This window comes from Canis aureus, chromosome 19 (assembly GCF_053574225.1).
Source record: "Canis aureus isolate CA01 chromosome 19, VMU_Caureus_v.1.0, whole genome shotgun sequence".
In the NCBI taxonomy this organism is placed as follows: domain Eukaryota; kingdom Metazoa; phylum Chordata; class Mammalia; order Carnivora; family Canidae; genus Canis; species Canis aureus.
In genome coordinates, this window is record NC_135629.1 from 32,062,535 (window position 1) to 32,086,672 (window position 24,138).

Sequence of the window (24,138 nt, forward strand, 5' to 3'; positions counted from 1 at the left end):
CATCAGTATCAAATAACAGTTTGTTCTCCAAACCCCTGTCAAAAACTATGAGGTCATAGATCTTGATGTCTCACTTGTGTGTGATCACACAGTTGCTGTCGTCTTTGTATTGTTTTTCTCCTGTTTCCTCTTAGGCTGTGTTTCCCGAAGCTGTAAAATCTTTAGACTTCAGCACTTTTGAAAGCTCTGAGCTCTTTCTGGTACTTAGCAGGTGAGTGTGTCTGAAAAGGATTTCACTTTTTGGGGCAGTATCTCTTTACACTACCTGAGAGTCAGAAATAGGCTTCTGACCTTCCTGTGAAAATAATAGTTCTTGGTATAATGGGCAGCTGTCAGTCAGAGGTCTTAAGAACCACTGACAAACCAATATTATCAAAACTCAGGTACAACTGGCATAAGTAACCCTGGGTCATCACTCGAAGCAGGGAGACAAAACTCTGGGTGTCAGACATGAATTTCTCTTCTGAACTGTCATATTATACACACATACACACACATGCCTGGAAGCCCAAAGTACAGTTGGTTTTCAAATGCTTCTGTCAGGTAGCCATGGCCTTTGGAAAAATTATATTATATTTGTATAATTGCAGTGGAATGCAACCACAGAGAAGAAAATATGCCAAGTACAATCAATCATTCTTTTCATTATAATTTTTTTTAAAAGGCAGGAAATGCTCATGGCTCATTTATATGAGCCAGGTTCTTCAATAATGATGCAACTATTAACCTAAAATATAGCTTCTTATTCCTTATTAATTTTTGAAGAGTTGAAAGTAAGCTGTTAAGGTGAAAACCAATCATGCTTTGGACTATCCTGTTCTATCTTTTGTCCAAGACCTGAGTGGAGTTTTTTTTTTTTTTTTTTTTTTTTTTTTTTTTTTTTTTTTTTTTTTTTTTGCTTTCTTACTCTCACCTGACTCACCATGCATAATTATACAACTCATTTTGGGAGAAAGGAAGAGGCATGAGGAACTTTCTTTCCATTTGCCTGAATATACCAATTTAAATTTGTCATTCTAATGACTAGTATCTATACAGGAAATATGCAGAAAAAAGTAAGAAGTCCCATTGGAATCTCATTTTCTTGAAAGGAGATCCTGTGATATTACTTATAGCCAATATTGTTTGAATGCCTCTGAATTTCCCGTTTTTCAGCCTTTACTCTTCCCTTTATGATCTGATGATCATAGCCCAAGCCCTTAATCTACATGTCTAAAAGAGGTTAACATCTTTTTTTAAAAATTAAAGAGTTTATTTATTTATTTGGGAGAGACAGAGAGAGACAGAGAACACAAGTGGGGGGAGGGGCAGAAGGAGAAGCAGACTCCTCACTGAGCAGGGAGCTGGATCCCAGGACCCTAGATCATGACCTTAGTCTGATGCTTAACTGACTGAGCCACCCAGGAACCCCTTAATGAAGATAACATCTTAAATGAATCTCCCTCCTCTCATCTTTCTGAAGACATTGAGGGCTTATTTACATGTCTTACATATCTATCTCTGATGTCATCTGTCACTTCACGCTATGGATCATTGCTCACTGCACATCACCTCTTGCTGTACAGAACTATGTCTACATGTTCTTGAGGTTTGTTCCAGGGCCCCTTCATCCCCTTTGTGGTCATCAGTATCCTCTTAATTCTTCAAAGGCATAGACAACACTAGACTGATTTATAAAAAACCCTTTTTTTTTTTTTTTTGCAAACTCAAGGAAAACATGAAGGAATTACAAGTCTAAATCAGTTAAGTAAAATGCTTTTGTCTGCACATTATAAAAAAATCCTAATTCAAAAAGTCAAATAGTAAGTTTAAAGGTAAGCTGTAAAAAAAAAAAAAATTAAGGTAAGCTGTATCATGGCTGGTTATCTCATTGGCACAAACATCATCATGAAGAATACAGTTTCTTCCCTTCTTTCTACTCTGTGTTCTCTGTATGCTGGCTTCTGGTTTGAGATTAGTGACCTTCATGATCATAAAATGTCAACAGTGGTGTAGCCATTCCACCCAAACCTGTTAACAGCAGGAGAAGAGTTGCACCCATCTCTTCCTATGTGGCTCTTTTAAGAGACAAAGAGATGTTTCATGGGTATCTCCCCCATAGTTGGATATGTCAATGGTCAGAATTGTATCCTCTAGGGCACCTGGGTGGCATATTTGGTTCAGCATCCAACTCTTGATATTGGCTCAAATCATGATCTCAGGGTTATAAGGTCCAGCTCTGTGTTAGGCTCCATGCTTAGTGGGGAGTCTGCTTGAGATTTTTTTCTCTCCTTCTTCCTCTGCCCTTCCCTCCACTCATGCTCTTTCTGTCCCTGAAATAAATAAGTCTTAAAAAAAATTGTATCCTCTATTTCCACGAATGGTTTAGACCAATTCAGTTGAAGGTGGGATTAGTCATCCACAAAGAAGGTGAGCAGATGGGAAGGTAGTTACCTTAACAAAACTGAGGTTCTTTTATCAAGGTAGAAAAGAAGAATGGAGAGTGGAAAGACAACTAGTAATGCCTGCTACTAATGCAGGGAGCTAAAGCTGAAAGATGGATTTCAAATATTGCTGCTCTTACCCTTGATGGAATGAGAGTTCCCTGCTAGTCATCGCCTTCCTTGCCTCTAGCTTGTTACCATGGTTAAGAGGTCCATTTACTCCCAAAGATAGGAATGTCTTCTGCCTCTCTTCATCTTGATGTCTGTTTTTTATGCCCCAAAGTGACTGACCGTGGAACAGTTGTTTCCTCTGAGGGAAGCACTGTTCCAATCTCCATAGTAAGACTGCTGCTTGCCCCACCACCACGTCCCACTCTGCCCCAGGGGTGAAAGCATTCAATCCAATGCTTCCCTCAAATTCTCAGTTATTCAGTTTTAAATAATATTGCTATTTGACATCAAAATCATCAGTACTAGATGATTTCAGCTGTAATACAATGCACATTTCCATTTTAAAAAAACAATCTCTTTAAGATCAATTTCTTGTAAAGATGTTCAATGTATATATTTTTGCATTTTCTATTATTTTTAAATTATAAAATACACATAACATAAAACGCACCATCTTAACCATTTGCATTGTACAGTTCAGTTGCATTCAGTACATGTGAGCCCTCACCACCATCATTCTCAGAACTCTTTCCATCTTGCAAAACTAAAACTTGATACCCATTAAACAATAACTCCCCATATCCCTGTGACCCCAGGCCCTGACAACCTCCTGTCTCTGTAAGCTTGACTATTCTAGATACTTCGTATGAGTGGAATTAATGCAGCATTTGACTTTTCATGACTAGCTTATTTAATTTAGCAAAATGGCCTCAAGGTTCATCCATGTGGCAGCATGTGTTATAACCAAATAATATTTTATTAGATATGTAACATTTTGTTTATCCAGTCATCTGTTGACAGACACTGGATTATTTCTACCTCTTGGCTTTTGTGAATAATGCTGCTGTGAATTGGGTATATGGTAGCTCATTGAGTCCTTGCTTTTAATTATTTGGGAGTATATACAGCCAGAAGTGGAAATGCTGGATCATGTGGTAATTCTATTTTTAATTTTTGAGGGCCTTCCATGCTGTTTTTTACAATAACTACAGCATTTTACATCCCTACCAAGAGTGCACAAGGGTTCCAATTTCTACATGTCCATACCAACATTTGTTATTTTCTCTGTATGTGTATGTTTATAATAGTGCCCATTCTAGTCGGCATGAGGTGGTTTCTCTAATGATTAGTGATGTTGAGCATCTTTTCTTTTTTTTTTTTTTTTTTTATTTGTGATAGTCACAGAGAGAGAGAGAGAGAATGAGGCAGAGACACAGGCAGAGCGAGAAGCAGGCTCCATGCACCGGGAGCCCGACGTGGGATTCGATCCCGGGTCTCCAGGACCGCGCCCTGGGCCAAAGGCAGGCGCCAAACCGCTGCACCACCCAGGGATCCCTGAGCATCTTTTCATGTCCAGTTGATATTATTAAATATATTTCTTAAAATCAGAGTCTGAAGCACCTGTGTTTAGAATACTTTGCTGACTGAGGACTTCACCAATTCAACAAGAGAGGCATATGCCTTATATTTACATGAGCAGAAAAGATTTTCCAAAATATTCCCTTCCAGAGCAAGGACCAATCTGCTCTGAGATAAAATCTGAATTCCTTTGTAGAACCAAAATACTGCATAAGACCCTTCATGTCTCCAAAATGGAATATTTATTCCAGCTTCACCAAATTTGCAATTCATATTCTACCTCCAAGAAGAAACTGAAGGAATGGTTAAAATAACAACCTGTCCTCATAACACCAAAGCCACAATTCACATAGCTCCGACCCTAGAAGCATGAAAGTAAGAGCTACAAAATACTATTAATGCTGTAGAAGGGATCCTAGTCCTCATGCACATAAATGACAGTGAGCTGATCCTCAAAGTGACCCAAGAGCATTTGCATCTTTTTCCTTGCCCCACTTTGGCAGCTTCTTTCCTATCTGTAAATAGTGCTTGATATGTATGATTCCATGGAAAGCTAAAGACCCATCACAGGAACTCAGTGTTTCCTTTATTACCTGGGGAAGTATTATGCATAAGAGCTAACTATAATTGTATCTCCCTGGGATCCCCATCTTGTGTGTATGTGGGTTTGAATGACCATCCTCTTTTTGCTTTTTTCTCCACTGGGTTACAGAGCATTTGCCGTTTGGAATCTATTCAGTTCTTGAACTAAAGGTATTTTTCACAAAACAGAAGTTGTTTCTGATCCTGAGGGCATATGTGCTTAGGAGAAACTCTGAGATATTAGGAAATGATGCAACCCGTGGCTGATATATGGATGTCATATGAATCCATATGAATATGACCCATTGACACCATATGAAACCATGTCATGAGCCATCCTTCCCTAACAGAGTACTTACAAAATTAGTCCCCCTTCTGCTGTCAAACCACTGTTAGGTCCCTGGTAATTTGAAGTTAACCCACAAATAACTGTCTCTAAAACACATTTTTGGTTGGGAAGGAAGGAAAATTTTTCTTTCCTAAAAATTGAGAGTGTGCAAAACCATCTGAATGCTCCTAGTATCACAAAAATATAGTTATTTTATAGGCTTCCCTTTCACTGCACAAGAGGGATTACAAATCGCAGGGATTTTCCTTATTCCCTGAACAAAGATCATAGCCCGACAAAGAACTCAGCATGAGACAAGAGTCTTGATGACTCCAATGAGAATGCCTTGGCCCACACTTGCTCTTGCCTTCCCAAATGATGATGAAAAGGTAAGCCAGAGCAGTCCTGAGAGATGGAAACTCTTAAAGAGTAAACAGTGAGGAGTAGTTAAGGAGAAACGGCTTACACCTCTGGTAGTTGTCTTAGAGGTCAACGAGAATGTAGATTGCTTTCCCTCAGGCCTTGGCAACAGTGACAGAAGAAAAGAAACATCCTAAATCATAGTCTGAATTATTGTTCCCTGGAAATGCGTTTGAGGCACCTCCAGACTCAGTTATCAATGTTGGAGTGAAACACTGCTCTCCTCTGGACCTGCAACAAATGAGCAATAAACCCATGCCCCTCCTGTCTCCAGAGGGAAAAGGACAGACGAGTCTGGTATGGGCCATACTTGTAAGGGTTTTCCATGAAATGATCAGAGTCACAGAAAAAAAAGAAAGCATGTGCTGAAATAGGAGATGCCACTTGAAACTCTTGGTTTTCCACTCTGTTTTGTCATCCAGGCTTCTTTGGTTTTGCTTTTTTTGTTGTTGTTTTTTGTTTTTTGTTTTTTGTTTTTTGTTTTTTTTTTTATTTTTTAATTTTTTTAATTTTTTTTTTTTGGTTTTGCTTTTGAAAAATGGGACCTGTCTTATGGGGATTTGGAGAGTGATTGAAATGGCTGATTATCAGCTGATAAATAGAACAGAGTGCTAAAAAGAGCGGAATTGGAGCCCCTAAGAGAGCTTTCATCTCTAAAAGGGGAAACCGGAGGTGGAGGGCAATGAGTACAGTGAGAAGAGGTTGCGTCTGTCCTGCTCTGGCTGCATCTCCACTGCCTACTGTGGTACCCAGCACAGGTAGGTGAGGAATAATTTTCTTCTGATTAGCTGAAACATAGCTGAGCAAGCAGTCTGATTAAGACTTCCGACCTCCCTTCGTTCTTCCCCAACCATTCCCCAATATTGAATGCTTCCATCCTTGAGGGAATAAGCAAGGAGCAGCTGGCATCTTCTAAAGGACTAGACTAGCAGTATCAGCATCACCGGGGAACTTGTTAGAAATGCAGATGATTAGTCCAGTCCCTGACCTACTGAAAGCTGAGAGGAGGGGCTCTGCAGTCTCTGGTTCAACAAGCCCTCCAGGTGATCCTGATGTACAGTGAAGCTTGAGAACCACTCTGCTAGTCAAAATTGCTGATGCATTTTAAACTTCTTGAACTTTTTAACCAGGTGTGTTGGTATCTCCCAGGAGTAGAGGATCAGTCCTTTGTGTTAATGTGTGGAACAAAATTGTTTCTTGGCTACAGAGGAAGTTGGATCAATGGATTTGAGTGCTTTGAACTTGTTTTTGAGGCATTTGGGGTTAGCGTGACATGGAAGGATATCTATGGAATGTACAACTTTTTGAGAAAAGCTGTAAACATCGTGTGATTCTTTTTTGAGAGGCGAAGATAGTTTATGACCTTCATATTTCCCTGCAGAAAGGTTGTGCTGATTTTATCTCCCAGAATTGCATGTATGAAGGTAGAAGAGAGAACTATATTCTTTAAAAGGAGATCTTTCACCATAAAAATGTGTTTCTTGGTGGCAGAGGAATTCAGACTAATATGTGGCTAGACTCCTGAATCTGCATGAGAAGAGAGCAAGGTCAATGCCTCAGGAGACATAAGTTGGGATATAGTGTAATCCCTCTTCCAAACTGGGACATATTTGAAGTAAAGGAGTAGAGGGTGCTATTAATAATTACTTTGGGATAACAGAGTAAACTGGATGTCATCCTAGACAGTGGTTCTCAACTGAGCAATTTTGATGGGCCTGTCCGATTCATCCGCCACCCCCACCTGCCATTCCCCACCTCCCAGGGACATTTGGAATTGTCCAGAGTCATCTGTGGTTGTCACAACTGGGGTTGGAGGGACACTCTGTCTCTCCTCACATGAGAAGACCAGCTAAAATTACTGGGGATTTGTGTGGCTGCTGAAAATAGTTAAAAGTTCTGTTAACTGGAGTCCGGAAACCCATGGGATGTCCTAAATAAGGAAAAAGAAAAATCTCTTTTTACTTCATTTCAATAAATTCTGATTTGCCATTTAACAGGGATGATGTTGTGCTGAATATGATTGAGTCACAATGAGGCTTGCAGTCCCTGCAAAGTCTATAGTTTGGGAAGAAGTAAGTCAATAGGATTATGCTGGTAAAATGAAGGTCACTCAGATGAGTTGATAGATGCAGACCAGGTGCAAAGCGGGTTGAAAACTAAGAAATGGCAAGGGTTTTGCTGCTCAGGAAAAGTCTTTCATTGGGGCAGGTTTTTCAATCATCTTGAAGAACGACAAGAATTTTGATGGGTTAGGGAAACTAGGAGGAAGGAGAAGGAAGAAGTTGAGAAATTTTTAAAAAGAAAAAGAGGAAACAGTACATGATACAATTGAAGGCATAGAAACAATTATTTGCATGGTATTTCTAGAATGAGAAAGAGTTCTGTTTGCACTGTAGCAATGGTTCTCAACGGCACAGTTTTGCCCTCTAGGGGACATTTGCAATATCTGGAGACATTTTTGGTTGTCACTTTGGGGCAAGAGTGCTACTGGCATCTAGAAAGTAGGGTCCAGGGATGCTGCTAAATATGCTATATTGTGCAAGACAGCTGCCCACAAACAATGAATGATCTGGCCCCAAATATCAATAGTGCCAAAGGTAGAAACCATTGGCTAGAGGCTGGGTAGAGAGTAGGTGACCTGAATGAATGAGGCTAAGCTATGAAGCCAATGTTCTCTATTTATTGTTCTGGTAGATTCTGCTTTTCAGATATGGATCCCTACCAACTCTTGGTAAAGTGGTAAAAGTGCCTGGAAAATAAAATCAGTCAACCAAGATTGGACTCTCTCCAAGAGTATGCAGTGCATCTAGTCTGACCTGGAGGACAATGCTAATCCATCAGATACTTTAACATTGAGCCCAGACATGGCCTCCAAGTACCTTCCTGGCAATCATCATCAGTCATCCAGAGTTGGCAAATAAGATGAAACTTTGGTGCCATCCCTGCTAGACCCTAAAACTTACTATGTAGACTTGGGTTTGTTATACAAATACTCCCAGCATCAATTCCTTTTTTCATGAAATGCCAGAGTGGGCTAGAATGGAGGTATTTCACAGATTGTAATGGGGCTATCTTAGCTAACATATAAGTAACATTTTGGGGAGACCTGGGTGGCTCAGTGGTTGAGCGTCTGCCTTTGGCTCAGGTCGTGATCCTGGGGTCCTGGGATGAAGTCCCGCATCGGGCTCCCTGCCGGGGAGCCTGCTTCTCCCTCTGCCTATGTCTCTGCCTCTCTCTCTCTCTCTCTGTCTCTCATGAATAAATAAATAAAATCTTAAATAAAAAGAAACATCTGGAGACTGTACTATTATTATAAAAAGTACACACAGAAAAACGCAGATAGGTCTCTACAAGATCAGAAAATATTTACAATGTTGGTACTATCTGTTATTGCTCAAACTGGCTTCAGAAGCAGCCATACAGGTAGCTGCAGTGGTGGCTCCCTTAGCAGCATGCGCACCTCCTTGGCACTCTGTACACAGGGTTTGCAGCCCCTGAGTCTAAAATTATGGAGCAGGAAAAAAAAATTTTTTTAAATAAAAATAAAAATAAAATTATGGAGCAAGGCTACTCAAAATGTCATTAGAGGGTCAGTGCCAGTCCTGGAGAAATTCATGATACCAGCCTGGGATAATAAATTCTGTCACAATTTGACATTACCATGACATCAAAGTGTAAGCTCAGTAGAGTTGTCTTAATGAATAAGGTCATGGGCAGCCCGGGTGGCTCAGCAGTTTAGCGCCACCTTCAGTCCAGGGCATGATCCTGGAGTCCTGGGATGGAGTCCCACGTCGGGCTCCCTGCATGGAGCCTGCTTCTCCCTCTGCCTGTGTCTCTGCCTCTCTCTCTCTCTGTTTCTCTGTCTCTCATGAATAAATAAAATTTTAAAAAATGAATAAATGAATAAGGTCATGACCAATTTGAGTGTGGTCAAACTCGTGTGGTGAGTCACCCATGGTATTAGCTGTATCTCAACATCCACTCTATGGCAGTGTATCAGCTGGCCATGAATCGATGTTAAATACATACACCCACACACATGTCCTTTGAGAAGCGCTGATTTGGAAGAATCATGTGTACCTGTATGTGTGTCTATTTCTAACAAACAAATGACCTTTCAAATACTACCTAGAACTTTTGAAATCTGGGATCATCTCAAACTAGAGGCCAGCTCCCCTGGTTCTGATTTTTTAGCACATATATATGGAATTAATTTAGCAGGAAGATAACAAAAGATTAGTCATGTGCACCTTGTAATTTCTTCTCCTTGTTAAAGTGTCTCTCTACTACCAGAAATCCACTCTATTGTTATGACATCGAAAAAGGTAAGGCAAGTTTCCTTGAATGTAACTGAGTTGGCATTACCTACTGCCAAAAGGAACCAGCTCTGGGAAGAATGGGAACAGTCCTTATCCTAATGAGACAGCTTTATTTTTTTTAAACTATTTTTTACTATGAGATGATTTGTAGCCAGAGTACCTATTAATCCTGGGTTGTACAAAATGAAACAAAATGAGAGTAACAAGAGATTCATATATAAAACTATGAGCTTTTTAAAGTAGTTGTTAGATAACTTAGATCTCTTGATTAATTCCTTTGAGTCCCAGCTTTCTCACCTGTAAAACGAGAATGTTAATCTATATCTTCTAAGTGTAAAGTGGGAGTTGAGTGAGGTCATGCATGGGTAGTGTTTGCCACAGTATCCGGGAGAGATGAAATACTTGGTAGACAAGAAGGCAGGAACGAAGTGCAGAGTTAGAAGCAGGGGTTTGGTACTACAGAGAGAAGAGTTGGTTTCAGGCTGCGCCACTTCTCAGTTGGGTGACCTTGAGCAAACCTTTGAGCTCTATAAGGCTCAGTTTCTGCTACTATATAATGGAGAAGATAATAATTGCTGGTATGAAGATTAATGATAACATAGGTGATGATAAACATAGTTAGAATTTAATAAGTAGTAGCAAAAAAAAAAAAAAAATGGCAGCTATCATTAGGATTAATGTTACTCCAGAAGAAAACTCCAAACCACATAGATTTGGGTGAATAGGAAAACCAACAAAAACTCCCTGTAATTACAGTAAGCAACTTTCATCTAGTAACATTAGAGAGGTTAAAAAAAAATGTACTTTAAGAAAGTTTGGGACAATGACTCGTATGTAGAAATGCCTTTAGCGTTGAACATAACCTGATGAAGGATATTTTTTCCCCTTAATGTGTTATCTAAGTTAGAAAATTTATGAATTATCGTTGTAGTTATCAAATTCAAACATGAAAGAAAGAGTGACCTGAGAGACCCTTACATATTGCTCATTCTTCTTGGATCATCTAGTAGAAGGAGCTGAACTATTCGAGCTTTTTGGTTAGAGAAAACCCTTTTACTTATGATTTTGGAATTAAAGTGTGTTGTAAAAGAGGACCCAAACTTTCATTTTTTAATAAGCTTATTTGAAACATTAGTGGACACCTGTTGTTTCTGTCTTCTAGGCATAACTTGCAACCATCCTGATAATAGTGGCCAATTTTCACTGGATAACATTTCTCCCACATGTTATATGGTTTTGGGTGGCCTCCCATTCATGGTATCCATAGCAGTACATAGTATGGTAATGTGAAACATAAAGTTCTAAGCCAGATCAGGAGGCAAGAATGAAATATTTAAGGAAAGACAATGGCAAAATATTCTGGTCTCAGCCACAAAATGCGGATATGATTAGGCATATGTTATTATTTAAGGTATACCATCTCTTGGCCACAGGGATTATACACTAGTGTAAGCAGTAAGCATATGACTGAACAGTCAATGGAACTCTTTTCCTGGAATTTTATATAGGAACAGTAGGAAGATAGTTTTTTTTTCTTCTCTCTTCTCCTCCTCCTTCAATCTGGACTCACTGAGCTGGTGTAATTTAAGCCTAAATATGGCTAAACACATCTAATTTCTCCTCTAGGCTTCTCTACCCCAATCTGAGCTAGAAATTAGTCCAACACCCATAGAAAATCAGGTTCAAGAAATGGAGAGTCTAAAGGACATCATTTTGAGTTTCTGAATGCCATGGAGTTGAGGAGTAGAGCTTGTATCTAATGTTGGTTGGTTTGAAGGCAAGAGTAGTGTATGTTTAAAGTTCTGAGTTGCTGTCAGAGAAATACACTCAGCCTTGTGGTATGTGGGAGTGGGGCATACAGTGACTTTTAGCAAAACAATACTGATAGCAAGATGATGTAATTCAGGTCTTCATATGTGTTTTCTATATCAAGAGATATGTGAGCTAATTTTCTTTTCAGAATCCATAGATAAGGAGCAATCCCTTGTATTAAGCATTCCCCATTATCATTTTGAAACACATACACTGACAGTTGCATTGAGAAAATTTTTTTTGTGTGGAAATGGCATAACACTAATCTTATTCCTTCATACTGATTATACTGTGAGTAAGAAATGGAAGAGCATTAATCTCCCTGCTTTAGAATCCAGAAAGCATGTTTGTACAGAGGACTGGCATTTTGGTGTCCTGAAATGCAGACAGAAGGGGGATCACTTGATGAATCTCTTGACTCTTTGAGAAGATTATTATTTTTTTTTAATATTGAAATTAGCCCTTTTGGAAGGGCCATGTTCAATCTTTGCAGTGGCAAAACATAATGAAAAGAGATATGTTATTTCTTAAATGTTTCTGCATTAGTTCTCACTAAGCCTAAAAGAGCATTAACTGAGAGTAAAATATGTTGGATTTTAATCTCAAGATTGTCACCAGTTCTTTAAGTGACCTCAGTCCCTACATTCTTCTTGGAGTCTGTTTCTTCACCATATCGAGAAGTTATTAAAGTAGACATGCTTTAAGCTGCCTTCCCACCCTGCATTATAACCACAAATTTATCTTATGACTTGGGATGGTGAGGACATCCCCTAGGGTGGAGATATGGGGAGGATTTTGTTCATATATTTAAAGTGAAACTCTCAAAGTTCTAGGAAGTGTATAATACGTGATATTCGGTCCTAAATTTTGGACTAGTTTTGAAACATATAGTTTTCTTTAGCTGAAGCATACCAAAAAGGTGAAGCTGATAGATTTCCCCCTGGGTCTAGATAAAAGGATTAAAGCTATCACATGGGGGAAAAAATGGATGGCATAAGATAAGATAATCGCAAAATAAAGCAAATTGCATTAAAGCAAGTGAAGTGACTGTTTCAGTGGTAGATTTAGGATCAAAATGAGAAAATATTTCTTTTCATTTTTGTGTGTATGGGGAATGAGCAATCTTAAAAGGGGGGCATTTCTGTCCTGAGAATTCATTTATAACTTAATTATGTGTTCTGCGATAAATTCAGTGTAATATTAATTGAGAATGAATGTGGTTATTACTTATGTTTTGATCCTATATTGCTTTAAGAACTTCTTAGAAATCACTCTTTTTAGATTCAAGTAGAAAGTGTGTCCGGATTTTAACATGGAAAGGGCAAACTGCATAGCAAACAAAGAGGAAGTGGGTAATCTTCATAAACTGTCATTAATGACTCATCCTCTTATTAGGTTGAAAGGGGTTCTGCTGATTATTAAGATAATTAGAGCTATCAGATTTTACCATACATTGTTCTGATGGTATAAATTGTTGAGTCTTTTAACTAATTAGAGGCTATTTATATGAGATGGTTGCAAACGGGAAAAAGATACAATCCCCACATTAATGAAGCTCACAAACTGCTTTTGGTCATAGGAAGTAAAAAAATTAGAGATCATTCTGTTTGTGGCCACCTGCAAGTAAAGGGAGAGAATAGGTAATCCAGACACAAAAAGAGACCAAGAGGTGGTTATGTGAAACCTAAATTTCTCAGTCAGATCAGGAAGCAAGAATGAAGTACTTGAAGAAAGACACTGGCAAAACGTTCAGATCTCAGTCCAGAAACACTGTGCTGATTCTTGGTGAGCCGTTGAGCCAGAGCCATCTATAGAAGTCACAGTTGTTGTCTTCTTTCTGAGCATTATCTCCCACCTCTACCTTCCCTACATGCAACATGTTTCCACCCTCTCCTTCTCAAATTGTGGTTAGTGATTTCAAACCATCACATCTTATCAGATTTGCCATTATGCATACTCCAAGTCCAAATAGTTTTTACCACCCTCACAGCTCCATTCCTCTTCCAGGCCCTCATGTTCTCTTGCCTGAAAAATTTTAAGTCTTCCTGTCACTCCCTCAGCTTATATTCTTACCCCTAAGAGTCTATTTCCCATGGGGCAGAAGCCTTTAGTACTTAGATCTTGTTATGCTTCTTTTTTTTTTTTCAACCTCCCATTGCTTCCATGCACCTGACGATGATGTCTGAAGTCCTTTTTTGAGTCTACGAGGCCCTGCTTGATCTGTACCCCCTACTCTTTTTTTATGTCTCTTTTTTTCTTTCCAGACTAGAGTCACATTGCTCTCTTTCTGTTCTTAGAAACATGAGCTTGTTCTTGCCATGGGGTCTTTGTACTGGCTGTTTCCTCTGAAATATTTTTCTTTAAATCTCACATGATGGACTATTTCTGCTTATTCATACCTCAACTCAGTTTCTATCTACCCACCCAGGCTTTCTCTGTCTCACCACATATGAATGTGCCCCTAATCCCACATACTTTCTATTCCACAATTGTGCTTTCTTGCCTGTATACCATCTATCACTCTCTGAAACTATCTCATTTATTTAGGGATTTATGGTTTGTGTCTAGAGAAATATTTGTTGAATTAATGAATTTAGAACCATATTTCATATGCCATCATTAACAGAATATTGCATATGAAACAGATATAAGGAAATGCTCTGGCTATAGTAAGAAGGCACTGAACCCACTGGGTTTCTCTCCCTGACCCAGCCCCTACTGAGCCTCAGGTTCTTGCATGTGACCTTGGACTCCATGAGCACATTTTGAACACCATTGCACTAGATCATTGGTTATGGTAATGAAGGAGCAACTTGGTACATTTCCACCATTGCCCACCTAAATCTAAAGCTTGGATGGCCATCCCTACATGAATCAAGTCTGTCTCTCTTGCTTATTCTTCTTTGTACATGAGCCTTAAGTAGATAGCAAGGGGCGAAAACATTCTGTTAGAGAGTGAATGTGTCTGAACGAAAGACCTGGCTCCTTTCAAGTCTCACAGAGGCTCCAACCTAGAATCCCATTTGGCACCTCGTTATATCCAAGGCCCTGCTTCCAAGAGGAGGTCATTATTTCAGCCTGTAATCCGACATAAAGGCTCCCATTTTTCAGTTACGTAAAGTAATATAACACACATCTCGGCATCAGACATCAGGATTAACACTGACAAGGCTTACATTAAAATGCTCTACCCGGCAGCATCTCTAAAGTGAATAGAATAGCTAACGTGCCTGCACAATGATTCCTGCTTCATGGGGAGAAGGATTTATGTTTAAATACTATTAACATTTTAACTGTGACAGCCATGGCTTAAAAGAATTGTATTTTAATATAAGAGTGAATGCATTTCTATAATAATACTAATCCCATGTTATTAATTTTTTATGCTTTTAATTTTGATAACCCAACTAACTAGTTTGGAGAATGTCATCTCTTCCTTGATTTAATTTTTTTTTTCTTTTTTTTTTTAAATAAAATTATACTATTAAGATGAAGTGCAGAATTTGGAAATGGGAATTGTATTTGACTTACAGTGTAGGAGTCAGAAATGGGCAGTATTCAATTTGAGCTGAACATCGACCATTAATTAGCAGTGATAGTAGTAGTAGTACAACTAATTATGAGCCCGAAGCTCTGGTCCCCTGGGGAGTGGTGGCCTTGATGGTGTAGAAATTGCTCTTGAGATTACATGAGGATGGAAGAATTAGGCCTCCCTTCTAAATGAACAGCATGTAGCTTTTTTTTTTTTTCTCCCTCACATGATTTCAGAAGGACCTCTGTTGGCAAAAGTGGTTAAGCTCTGGATCTTTCCCACATAGAAAGGCAATGCTTGTTAGAGGTTCTATTGTATGTGAAGAAAGGATAATGCATGCAGGAGGATGTGGTATGCAGAGAAATTCATGAAAGGAGAGAGTTTGCAAGTTATATTAATCTACACAGGGCCACCAGATATAGAGCTGCTGGTTGTGCACGGGGTCAGTCAGAATGAGCTAGGTGTGCTACAGTAACAAACGGCTCCAACCTATAAAAATAAAAGTGCATTTCTACCTTATACCATGGTCCTTTGTGGATTAGCTGGGCATTCTGTGATATATCATCTTCACTTTAGAGATATAGGCTGATCATTGTTCTACCATCTGAAATATTAGTGGTCACTATGGCAAAAGGAAAGGAATATGGCAAATTATGCACTAAATTGTGTTCTCTCAAAGATCTCCACCCAGAAGTTGGCTTATATCAGCTTTTATTCATTGGCCATGGCAAGCCAGGTGGCCACTTCTCATTTCACAGGAACAGGGAAAGGCAATCCTTTTACTCATAAGGGGGAGTAAAACCAGAGACATCAGTATACAGCTCTTATAATTACCATCGGTATTCTAATAATGGGTGAGCCAGGGCTGAATTCCAGCCTGCATTCTGTTTGATAAATTTGTAGGAATTTTCTAATTTGTAGGAAGTTGCCTCATATGTAGCAGTGGTCCAGCACCTCAGCTATATAATTCATTTTGCCTGATGGATGATGGTAATAGCCTGATTTATTCATTCATTTATTCTTACCATCAGTAGTGAGTGATCAAGTCTCTACCATGTATTAGACATAGGGAACCGAGATTTGAATAATCAGACATGGTCTCTGGCCCCATTGAGTTTATGGCCTCTCAGGGAAGACAGATAATGAAAAAGAAATAATTACAAATGTAATGAATGTTAATGAAAGGAGATGTATAGGATGCCATGGGATTATATGACAGTAAATAAGTTATACATTGCAATCATCCTTCCTTCTTATGGCAGTGTCTTGACTTTCCCCTTCAGTTTTGAGTCGTTTGAGCAGATAATTAGACCAAAGGGCAGATAATTTAAATGGCTTAGTCTTTGAGACATTAATGAGCACTGGAAGAGTCTAAGCACTGATGTGCATCTCAAAGCAGGTCTTGAATTGGCTGTCTGATGGTCTATTTGATGCTTATTAAGACTTTATACTGAGGAGTGTGTGTGTGTGTGTGTGTGTGTGTGTATGTGCTTGTGCTTGCACACATGTGCTTTGGCTTGGAATCAAATGTTGACCCAGAGTCTCAGCATTGCCCCTTAAAAGATCCTGCGGCAGATGCTGCCAATATACATGTGGACAATGATCATTCCACTACACATTGACCCTTGGCTTCCATCTGTAAACGCTGTGGTGTCCTGGCTGGCCATGGATGCCATCCGCTCTGCCTGTGAGCAGTGCAAAATCGATTGAAAATGTAATTCTCTGCTACCCTACCTCCCCGTGGTAGCAATCATCACATATGACTAAAGGAAGTAAGTGAATAAATGCCCAACTTCCCTCACTCCTGTGGTGGAATAAACCTGAAGCATGCATACACTGCCTCTCAGTGGGATTCAGTCCCTCTAGCCCACAGAAATAACACATCTGGCGCATGTATTCCTTCCAGTACCTCACTTCCCCACTTTCCCACTAGTGCTTTCTGGAATCACCTTCCAAATTAACCTGCCCTCACAATCTTGTATCAGAATTTGCTTTAGAGGAAACTAGCCAAAGGCATGCATATTTAAACACTAAATCAATAATCCCCAGAGTCAAGGCCTTTGAACTTTTCTCTGTATGCTTCCCTACAAATGGATTGATACAAAAAAAAAAAAAGAAAAAAAAAAGTGCCATTTAACATAGGCAACTCAGAGAAATAGCAAGTGAGTCCAGCTGGATGAGCGTTTGTTCCTAGGTGCTGGTTACTGTTACAGTCCGGCTTTGGAAGATAAAGGTCTATTCATTTACTCATCCTATCTATAGCTGCCAGGGACACTGTAGCACCGATGGCAATTTTTCTCACAAATGCATCTTATGATAATTTAGCATTTTTGTGTTCAGATTCAGCATCACTAGGACCAATTACATCACAAAGTCCTTTAGAGGGAATAAAAGCACTTAAAACAGCAGAACTAAGGTCATGGAAAATGTATTTCGCTATTTCATTCTTTTCCCTTTTTTTTTTTTTTTGAATACCATGTCCCATGTTCTTCTAGTTTATAATTCCTACTCTAACTTCATTGTTTACTATTCGACTTTTGGGCATAAAAATACATTGATTAGAGAAATAAGTTAGGGTCCAATTTATGAAAATAGCCTTCTTGTTCTTAAAGGAAATTCTTGTGGTGCTATTTGGAAAAGGTGATGAATGTAGTTTTCAGTAGAATATCTACATAAATTATGATTGATTTGCAATTCATCGCCTTCTTTGCCTTGCTCCTCCTCTGTGAAGAGACCTCATTTGTGCATTATCAAGGAGGAAATATTTTTAGGGATGTGATTATTTGGCAGAAGTACTAATAATGATGGGAGAAATTTTCAGAAAATGTATCCCAATTGGAAGTTCCTGCAGTTTCAGAAATAGCACCTTGAAAGTTTGCACTTTCAGTCCTTCAGGCATTGCTTACCTTAAATGATGTCTAAAAATAAATGTTTTCCTGTGAGTCTGTGCACACCGGATTTTGACCCTGAGCTTCAGGGCATGGCAGCAGGATGCAGAAGTGTCACAAGCCTCTCTCGTTTGCAGGCCCCCGGGCAGCATCACCAAGGGCTCAGTCTTTCCAACCCCCGTCATCTCTGCATGTGGACTTGGAATCCATACTTGCCATGGAATGGGTCATCTTGTATTTTAACCATCTTTGAAATCAGTCATACCGTCCCTATACTACCACCCAGATTTCCTCATCTCCATGTGCGCTTCCTTCGCCTTCTGCCAGGAGTCCATCCTTCTCTTCCTGCCAACAGCTCAAACCCTACCTCGTGTCTACTCACTTTTTCCACAAAGCCTTCCCCATCAGAACTCCATCCCTACATCCCAGCCTATTGCAGCAGAATAAAAATGATCATTGGTGTTCTGAGGATGTAGTGTCAAATCTTGGCTCTGCCATTTACTAGTTGGGGGTCCTTGGTCTGGTGTTGAACCTCTATACCTTGCTGTTCATGTATCTGATTTCCACCTTCTGAGCACACTGTGAGGAATAATGTGACAGTAGATATAAAGTTCCTAGTCCGGAGAGGGAGCTCAAGGAATTTGAATGTTCCCTTTCATTCCATCCTTTGAGGTCCTTTCATACTGTGTCTGCCACTCCCTGGAGGCTCAGTCTGATTCTTTTATACCATATATTAGAGCATTTAGGTATATGTTTCATCTCGCTTTTCACCTGAAACCCAAATGTACCTATCCACTGGAGGCTGCCTTGTGCTCCCTCGGCACCTGTCTACTGCTCCACCTCACACTTATCATTAAATCAAACAAGGTAACGCGCAGTATCTGTCCCGAGGGTGTTGACGAATAATGTGGTTGTTATTGGCAGTGCCTTGGAATAATGGAAAGATTATGGTCCACATCAGAATTTATTCCACTTTTCTCTAGCATCCTTCTTTTCCTACTGGTTGTATACCCTGTGACAATTCTTTGCATGTGAGTGTGTGCGCACATGCTCTCTCTCAATATCTAGCTATTGTTTTTTCTCACACACATATCCCATCACCCTCTCCTCCTCCTTCTCTTATAATGAATATCTATTTCTTTTTCTTCGGTGAGTCATCTGGTTCACCAGTCTCACTGTCATTCACAATGCTACTTACTGATTCTTCCCAACAAAGGGTCTTCTCTAGGATCTGTACTACTTAAAAGGCACAGAAGGGATTCAAATCATATATAATATAATCATTCCTTGAAATATATGGTGTTTTTTTTTTTTCAGAGCTCAGCACTCTAAGTATTTTTTTTAATTTTTAAGCTATTTCAAACCTATAGAAAAGTGGCAAGAACTGTCACATTCCTTTTACCCAAATTACCCAACTTTTAAGATGTCAGTGCATGTATTTTCTTTTTCTCTCTCTCTCAAATAGAGATATTCTTCTGACATGATGTCCCCTGATCCCCACATAAATATCAGTTTACTTTCCTAAAGCAAGGACTATCCTCTCATAATTACTATAAAAACGCTCCCATTTGGGAAATCAGCAGTGATATGCACCATCATCCAATCCATAGACTTCATTTATATTTTGCCAACTATCTCAACAATGACTCATTTTCTTTGGTGATCCGGGATCCAATCCAGGAATGTATGTTGGCCTTCATAGTTTCCTTTGATCTGGGTCCATTTCTCAGTCTTTCCTTGTCTCACATTTTTCCTGAAAGATGACCTTCTATCTGTATCTTCATGATTAGACTCCAGTCACGCCTTCTTTGCATGAATTCCCACAGGAATTCTGCAGAAGTGATGCTGAGCTTTCCTTAGTGCATCACATTAGGAGGTACACTATAATGACCCATCCTTTTACTTGATCTCCTAGTCAAATTGTTTTTTTCCAGATTTTTCTCATCATTATTTGAACATTTCTTTACTGTCTGGTACCAAATAAGAAGTTCCAGGATCATCTTATACTTTTCCTATCCTGCCTTGGAATCAGCCTGGTTCCTTTTAATGGAGGACAGTTTTAGAGCCTAACATCAGGTATTCATTGCTCATGTGCTCATTGCCTGAGATGTCATTGTTTCTATGTCCTCTCAACACACAGAGCTAGGAAATACATGCATATATATCTACACATACATTTATTATTATATCTGTGTGCGTGAGTATGCGTGTGTACATATGTGCCCCCCCATGAGTTCATATTAATTAAAATGTAATTCTTTCCAATCCAAGTCTTACTCTTTTTTCCCTTTCCTTGTTTATAAATACCCTTGCAGATAATAAGAAATCTGACTCATATTGTCCTCAATATGTATATATTCATTTGCTCAGTATACACAATGTCCTGAATGTTGTCATCCTCCCTTGCCTACCACCTCTGCCCCCTCATCCCCTCTTCTCTACTTCCTCAAACACTGCACACATCACTCTCCCCATTTCTGTGTGACACCCTCTCCTCCACACTGTCCTACATCTTCAGTTATAGCACATGCTGCCACTTAACCACAGATCTCCACGAGAGGCTCCTCCCTCTCAACATCTTCTCTTCAGATGCTGTCATCTCTCTCCATCAGGAAAGGGAAGGGAAGATGAGAAAGAAAGGGAAAAATCACCATTTATGCCTTTTCACTGATGGATGGATTTCGGAAAGTCCTGTACCATAAGTCTTTCACAATGTATTTGCATCTGGGTTGCACAAACAAATGTTTCAGATGTTTACCATCCACCCACTTCACTCTTTCAGCATTAACTACCTCTCTCCAGGGCTGATTCTAAGCATAGTTGAAGACAGAAATAATCTGATAATATTCAGCTGATCCAGCTAGACATGAAGCTCTGATCATTGGAGGTTCAGCTCAAAATTTTTATATGTCCAGGCATCTTCAAAACCCCCTCTCACCATCTTGTTTCCTCTATCTTAATTCCTCTTGAAAATGTGTTAACATTCACAGTTCCCTGTATCATCACTATGGACATAAATGGTAAGAAAGGCATTCTTGCTGGTTTCCTTTTCAAGAAACCAGTAGTACAAAGGCAAGCATAGTCTCTCAAGATACAAGAGAATCATCTTGCACAGCATAGTAATAAATGACATCACTGTATAATCTTTAATGAGGTGGTATTTTCCACATGCAGAGGACAAATTGATTCTTAAATCTTTGTTAGTTCTCTGTGTCTAACTGATAGGTAAACTTCTCTGGGGAAAGAATAGAATGAAACACTCTATCTTCCCCACTGATTTTTCAAGCCAGCAGAGTTCCCAAGCCTCATGTTTCCTGCCACTCACCAATTGAGAACTCTCATTCATTTTTCTAGATTCACTGTTTGTATAAATAATCTTTTCCTATGAAAATATGAAATGGATATTGGCAACATTCTTGATAACCTTAATAGAATAAAGGCACAAGCCCTGCCTAAGATAAATTATCATAAATCTTATTTCTCAGGAACCTGGCAGAGAGTTCCAGGTAGGCAGGGACGTGGTCAGATGAAAACAACAACAACAAAATTCTTCTGACCTAGAATTTGTGGCAGTAGTGGAGAGAGCTGCCATGGCATGTCTGATCTCATTAACGTTCAAGGTTCCCCACGCAGGGATGGATAAATGACAATGTATCACTCACTCCTGCCCTCTAAAGCCTTTCCATTAGAAAGGCTGCAATTTAATCTCACATGTCACAAATCAAACCCAACCTGAAAACTACCTTTCCCAAAAAGGTGAACACATCCCATGCCTCATAGAAGGAACTAGAGTGCCTCTCAGAGGTAGCACTGTGTCCCCAAAAGCACCTATTCAAATTGCCTCCAACTGGAAGCACCCACTGTATACCTGTGTCCAGACATGGTTGTTATATTACCTTCGCTTTTCACAAATTGTGTTAATTTGGGGCAAGTCGAAATTCTTCTTGACTCAGTTACTTCTCTCCTTAACTGAGGATAGTACTCTTAAGGTTGTGAGCATTAAAGGAAAATTGTTTTGTTTTGTTTTTTGTTTGTAAGAATGTTCAACCAAGTAACTAAGCACTTGATGAATAGTAGGTATGACTTATTATTGCTTATTGTTACTTCCATACACTGAGCTCAGGGCTTTATATTATTGACCTCATTTATTATCCCAGAATTAGATAGATATTACAAAACACCATTTTGTGGAGGAAGATACTAAGTTTTTGAGAGCTTAAGTAATGTTTTTATGTCATATAGCTAGGAAATTGGTACATTCTGAAGCTAACATGATCCTTCTATAACGCTAATGCTACTTGTGTATTGAAAATCAAGTTTCTTATGGATTGTTAATTGAGTACACTACTAAGAAGAATGATACACACCTGTACTTATGAGTGAGGTGAGGCTGTAATTTTTCTCTTGCAATGTTTTTGTCTGGTCTTGTGCAGCACTGTGGTCTGCAATAGGTAATAGGGTTATACTGACCTTACAGAATCAATGGGGAATAAATTCTTTCTTCCTATCATCTGGAGAAGTTTGCATAGAATTGGAACGACTCTTCCTTTAAAGTTTGGAAAAAACTTGCCTGTACAGCCATCTGACATGGTGTTTCATTTGCAAAAAGATTTTTAATTACCATTTCCAATTCTTGGATAGTTATAAAATCATATTAAGGTTTTATTATTTATTTCCTATGCCCATTTTGGTAACTCATATATTTCTGGATACTTGACCATCTCATCTAAGCTTTTTAAAGATATGCTTATTGACATATAGTTATCAATAATTGTTAATTTGTTAGCTCATTTGAGCTGTATTTGTGTCCACCTTTTTCGTTTAAAACACTAAAACTGGGGTGCTTGAGTGACGCAATTGGTTGAGCATCCGACTCTTGGTTTGGGCATGGATCATGATCTCAGGGTCTTGAGGTCGCTCCCTCTCTCTCAAATTAAAAAAAATATATATTTAAAAATAATAATAAAAAACATTAAAACTTTTTCATTATTTTCTTTTGATCAGTTGTGCTAAAGGTTTACCTGTTTTAAATTTTATCAAACTTTTGAATTTTTGGTCTTCTCTAGCAAATATTTGTTTTCTGTTTCATTAATTTCTGCTCTTACGTTATGTCTTCTTTCACTAAATATGGGCTTTTTTGCCCACTTTTATGTACCTGGAATTGATATTTAGCTTATTAATTTAGAGAGTATTTTCAAGCATAGCTACAGATGTTAAAATGTAGTATTTCATTCAGTTGTGGGTATCTTCTAATTTATTAGTAATAAAAACAAAGTGGTGAAAAAAGCCCGCAAAAATTGTATAAAATGGAATAAGGATATTATCTTTTTTATAAACTTAAACATAGCTTATTAAGCATTTTAGGAAAGATTCTAGATGAATATTACCAAGTGAATGTTTTTTATAACACCCCCCCCCCATCCATAAGTTGAAGTACTAACCCTGGGATGGTATAGTATGATATGATATATGATATGATAGTAATCAGAGGTGGGGCCTTGGAAAAATAATTAGGTTTAGATGTGGTCATAAGGGTGGTGCCCTCTTGATGGATTGGTGCTCTTGTAAGAAGAGGAAGAGAGCAAAGAAAAAGAGTTTGTTTCCTATGCATGCAACTAGAGAAGGCCATGCGAACACACAGCATGAAGGCAGAAGTTTGTAAGCCAGGAAGAGGGCTCTAACCAGAACTCAACCATACTGGAATCCTGATCTTGGACTTCCAACCTCCAGATCTGAGGTAACATAAATGTCCATTGTTTTGGCTACCCAGTATATGGGAATTTGTTATAGCAGCCCAAGTCAGCTAAAAATGTGCTGGAACCATATGAAAACAAGGCAAAGGAAGAAGGAACCTAGGATCCCAGATGATAATGACCTTGGGTAGAGGAGACAAAGAGAAGATAAAATGAGGGGGGTCCAGATGGATAGATGGCAGCCATGGTTAGGGTTTTATATGAGGCATTCATAAGTGCTTATTCCATTCTTAAAAATAGCTTACTAAATAAAATCAGAAAAATTTTCACAATTAACATTGAACACTGTGCCAGTCCCCATGTGAAAACTTATTGAGTCCTCACAAATACTCCTACAGGTGAAGATTTTATTTATTGTTTCAATTAATAATGGATCCAAGCATGGAGCTCAGCCAGTATTTGATCAAGCTGCTTCAGGAGCCGTGACTGGGATTAGTGGATATGAGCTGTAGAAGGGGAAATCAAAGTATTTGAATAACCATGTCTACAGTTAGATGAGGGAGAAAGTTCCCTGTCAGTGTAGGGATTCCAGCAGAGACCATTTGCCCCTT

The 24,138-nt window shown here is 39.0% G+C and overlaps 1 protein-coding gene across 19 annotated transcripts in view; it reads left to right on the forward strand.

Moving 5' to 3' along the window:
- FHIT (fragile histidine triad diadenosine triphosphatase) overlaps positions 1-24,138 on the forward strand; it is a 1,383,460-nt gene that overhangs the window by 1,248,046 nt on the left and 111,276 nt on the right. For 17 of the 19 annotated variants that reach the window (XM_077858253.1, XM_077858259.1, XM_077858258.1 and 14 more), the window contains one exon: positions 135-211. The exons of the other annotated variants lie outside the window; for them this stretch is intronic. In XM_077858253.1, the coding sequence (XP_077714379.1) occupies positions 135-211 (77 nt within the window). The remainder of the gene's footprint in view (positions 1-134; positions 212-24,138) is intronic. 19 annotated transcript variants of the gene reach the window in all.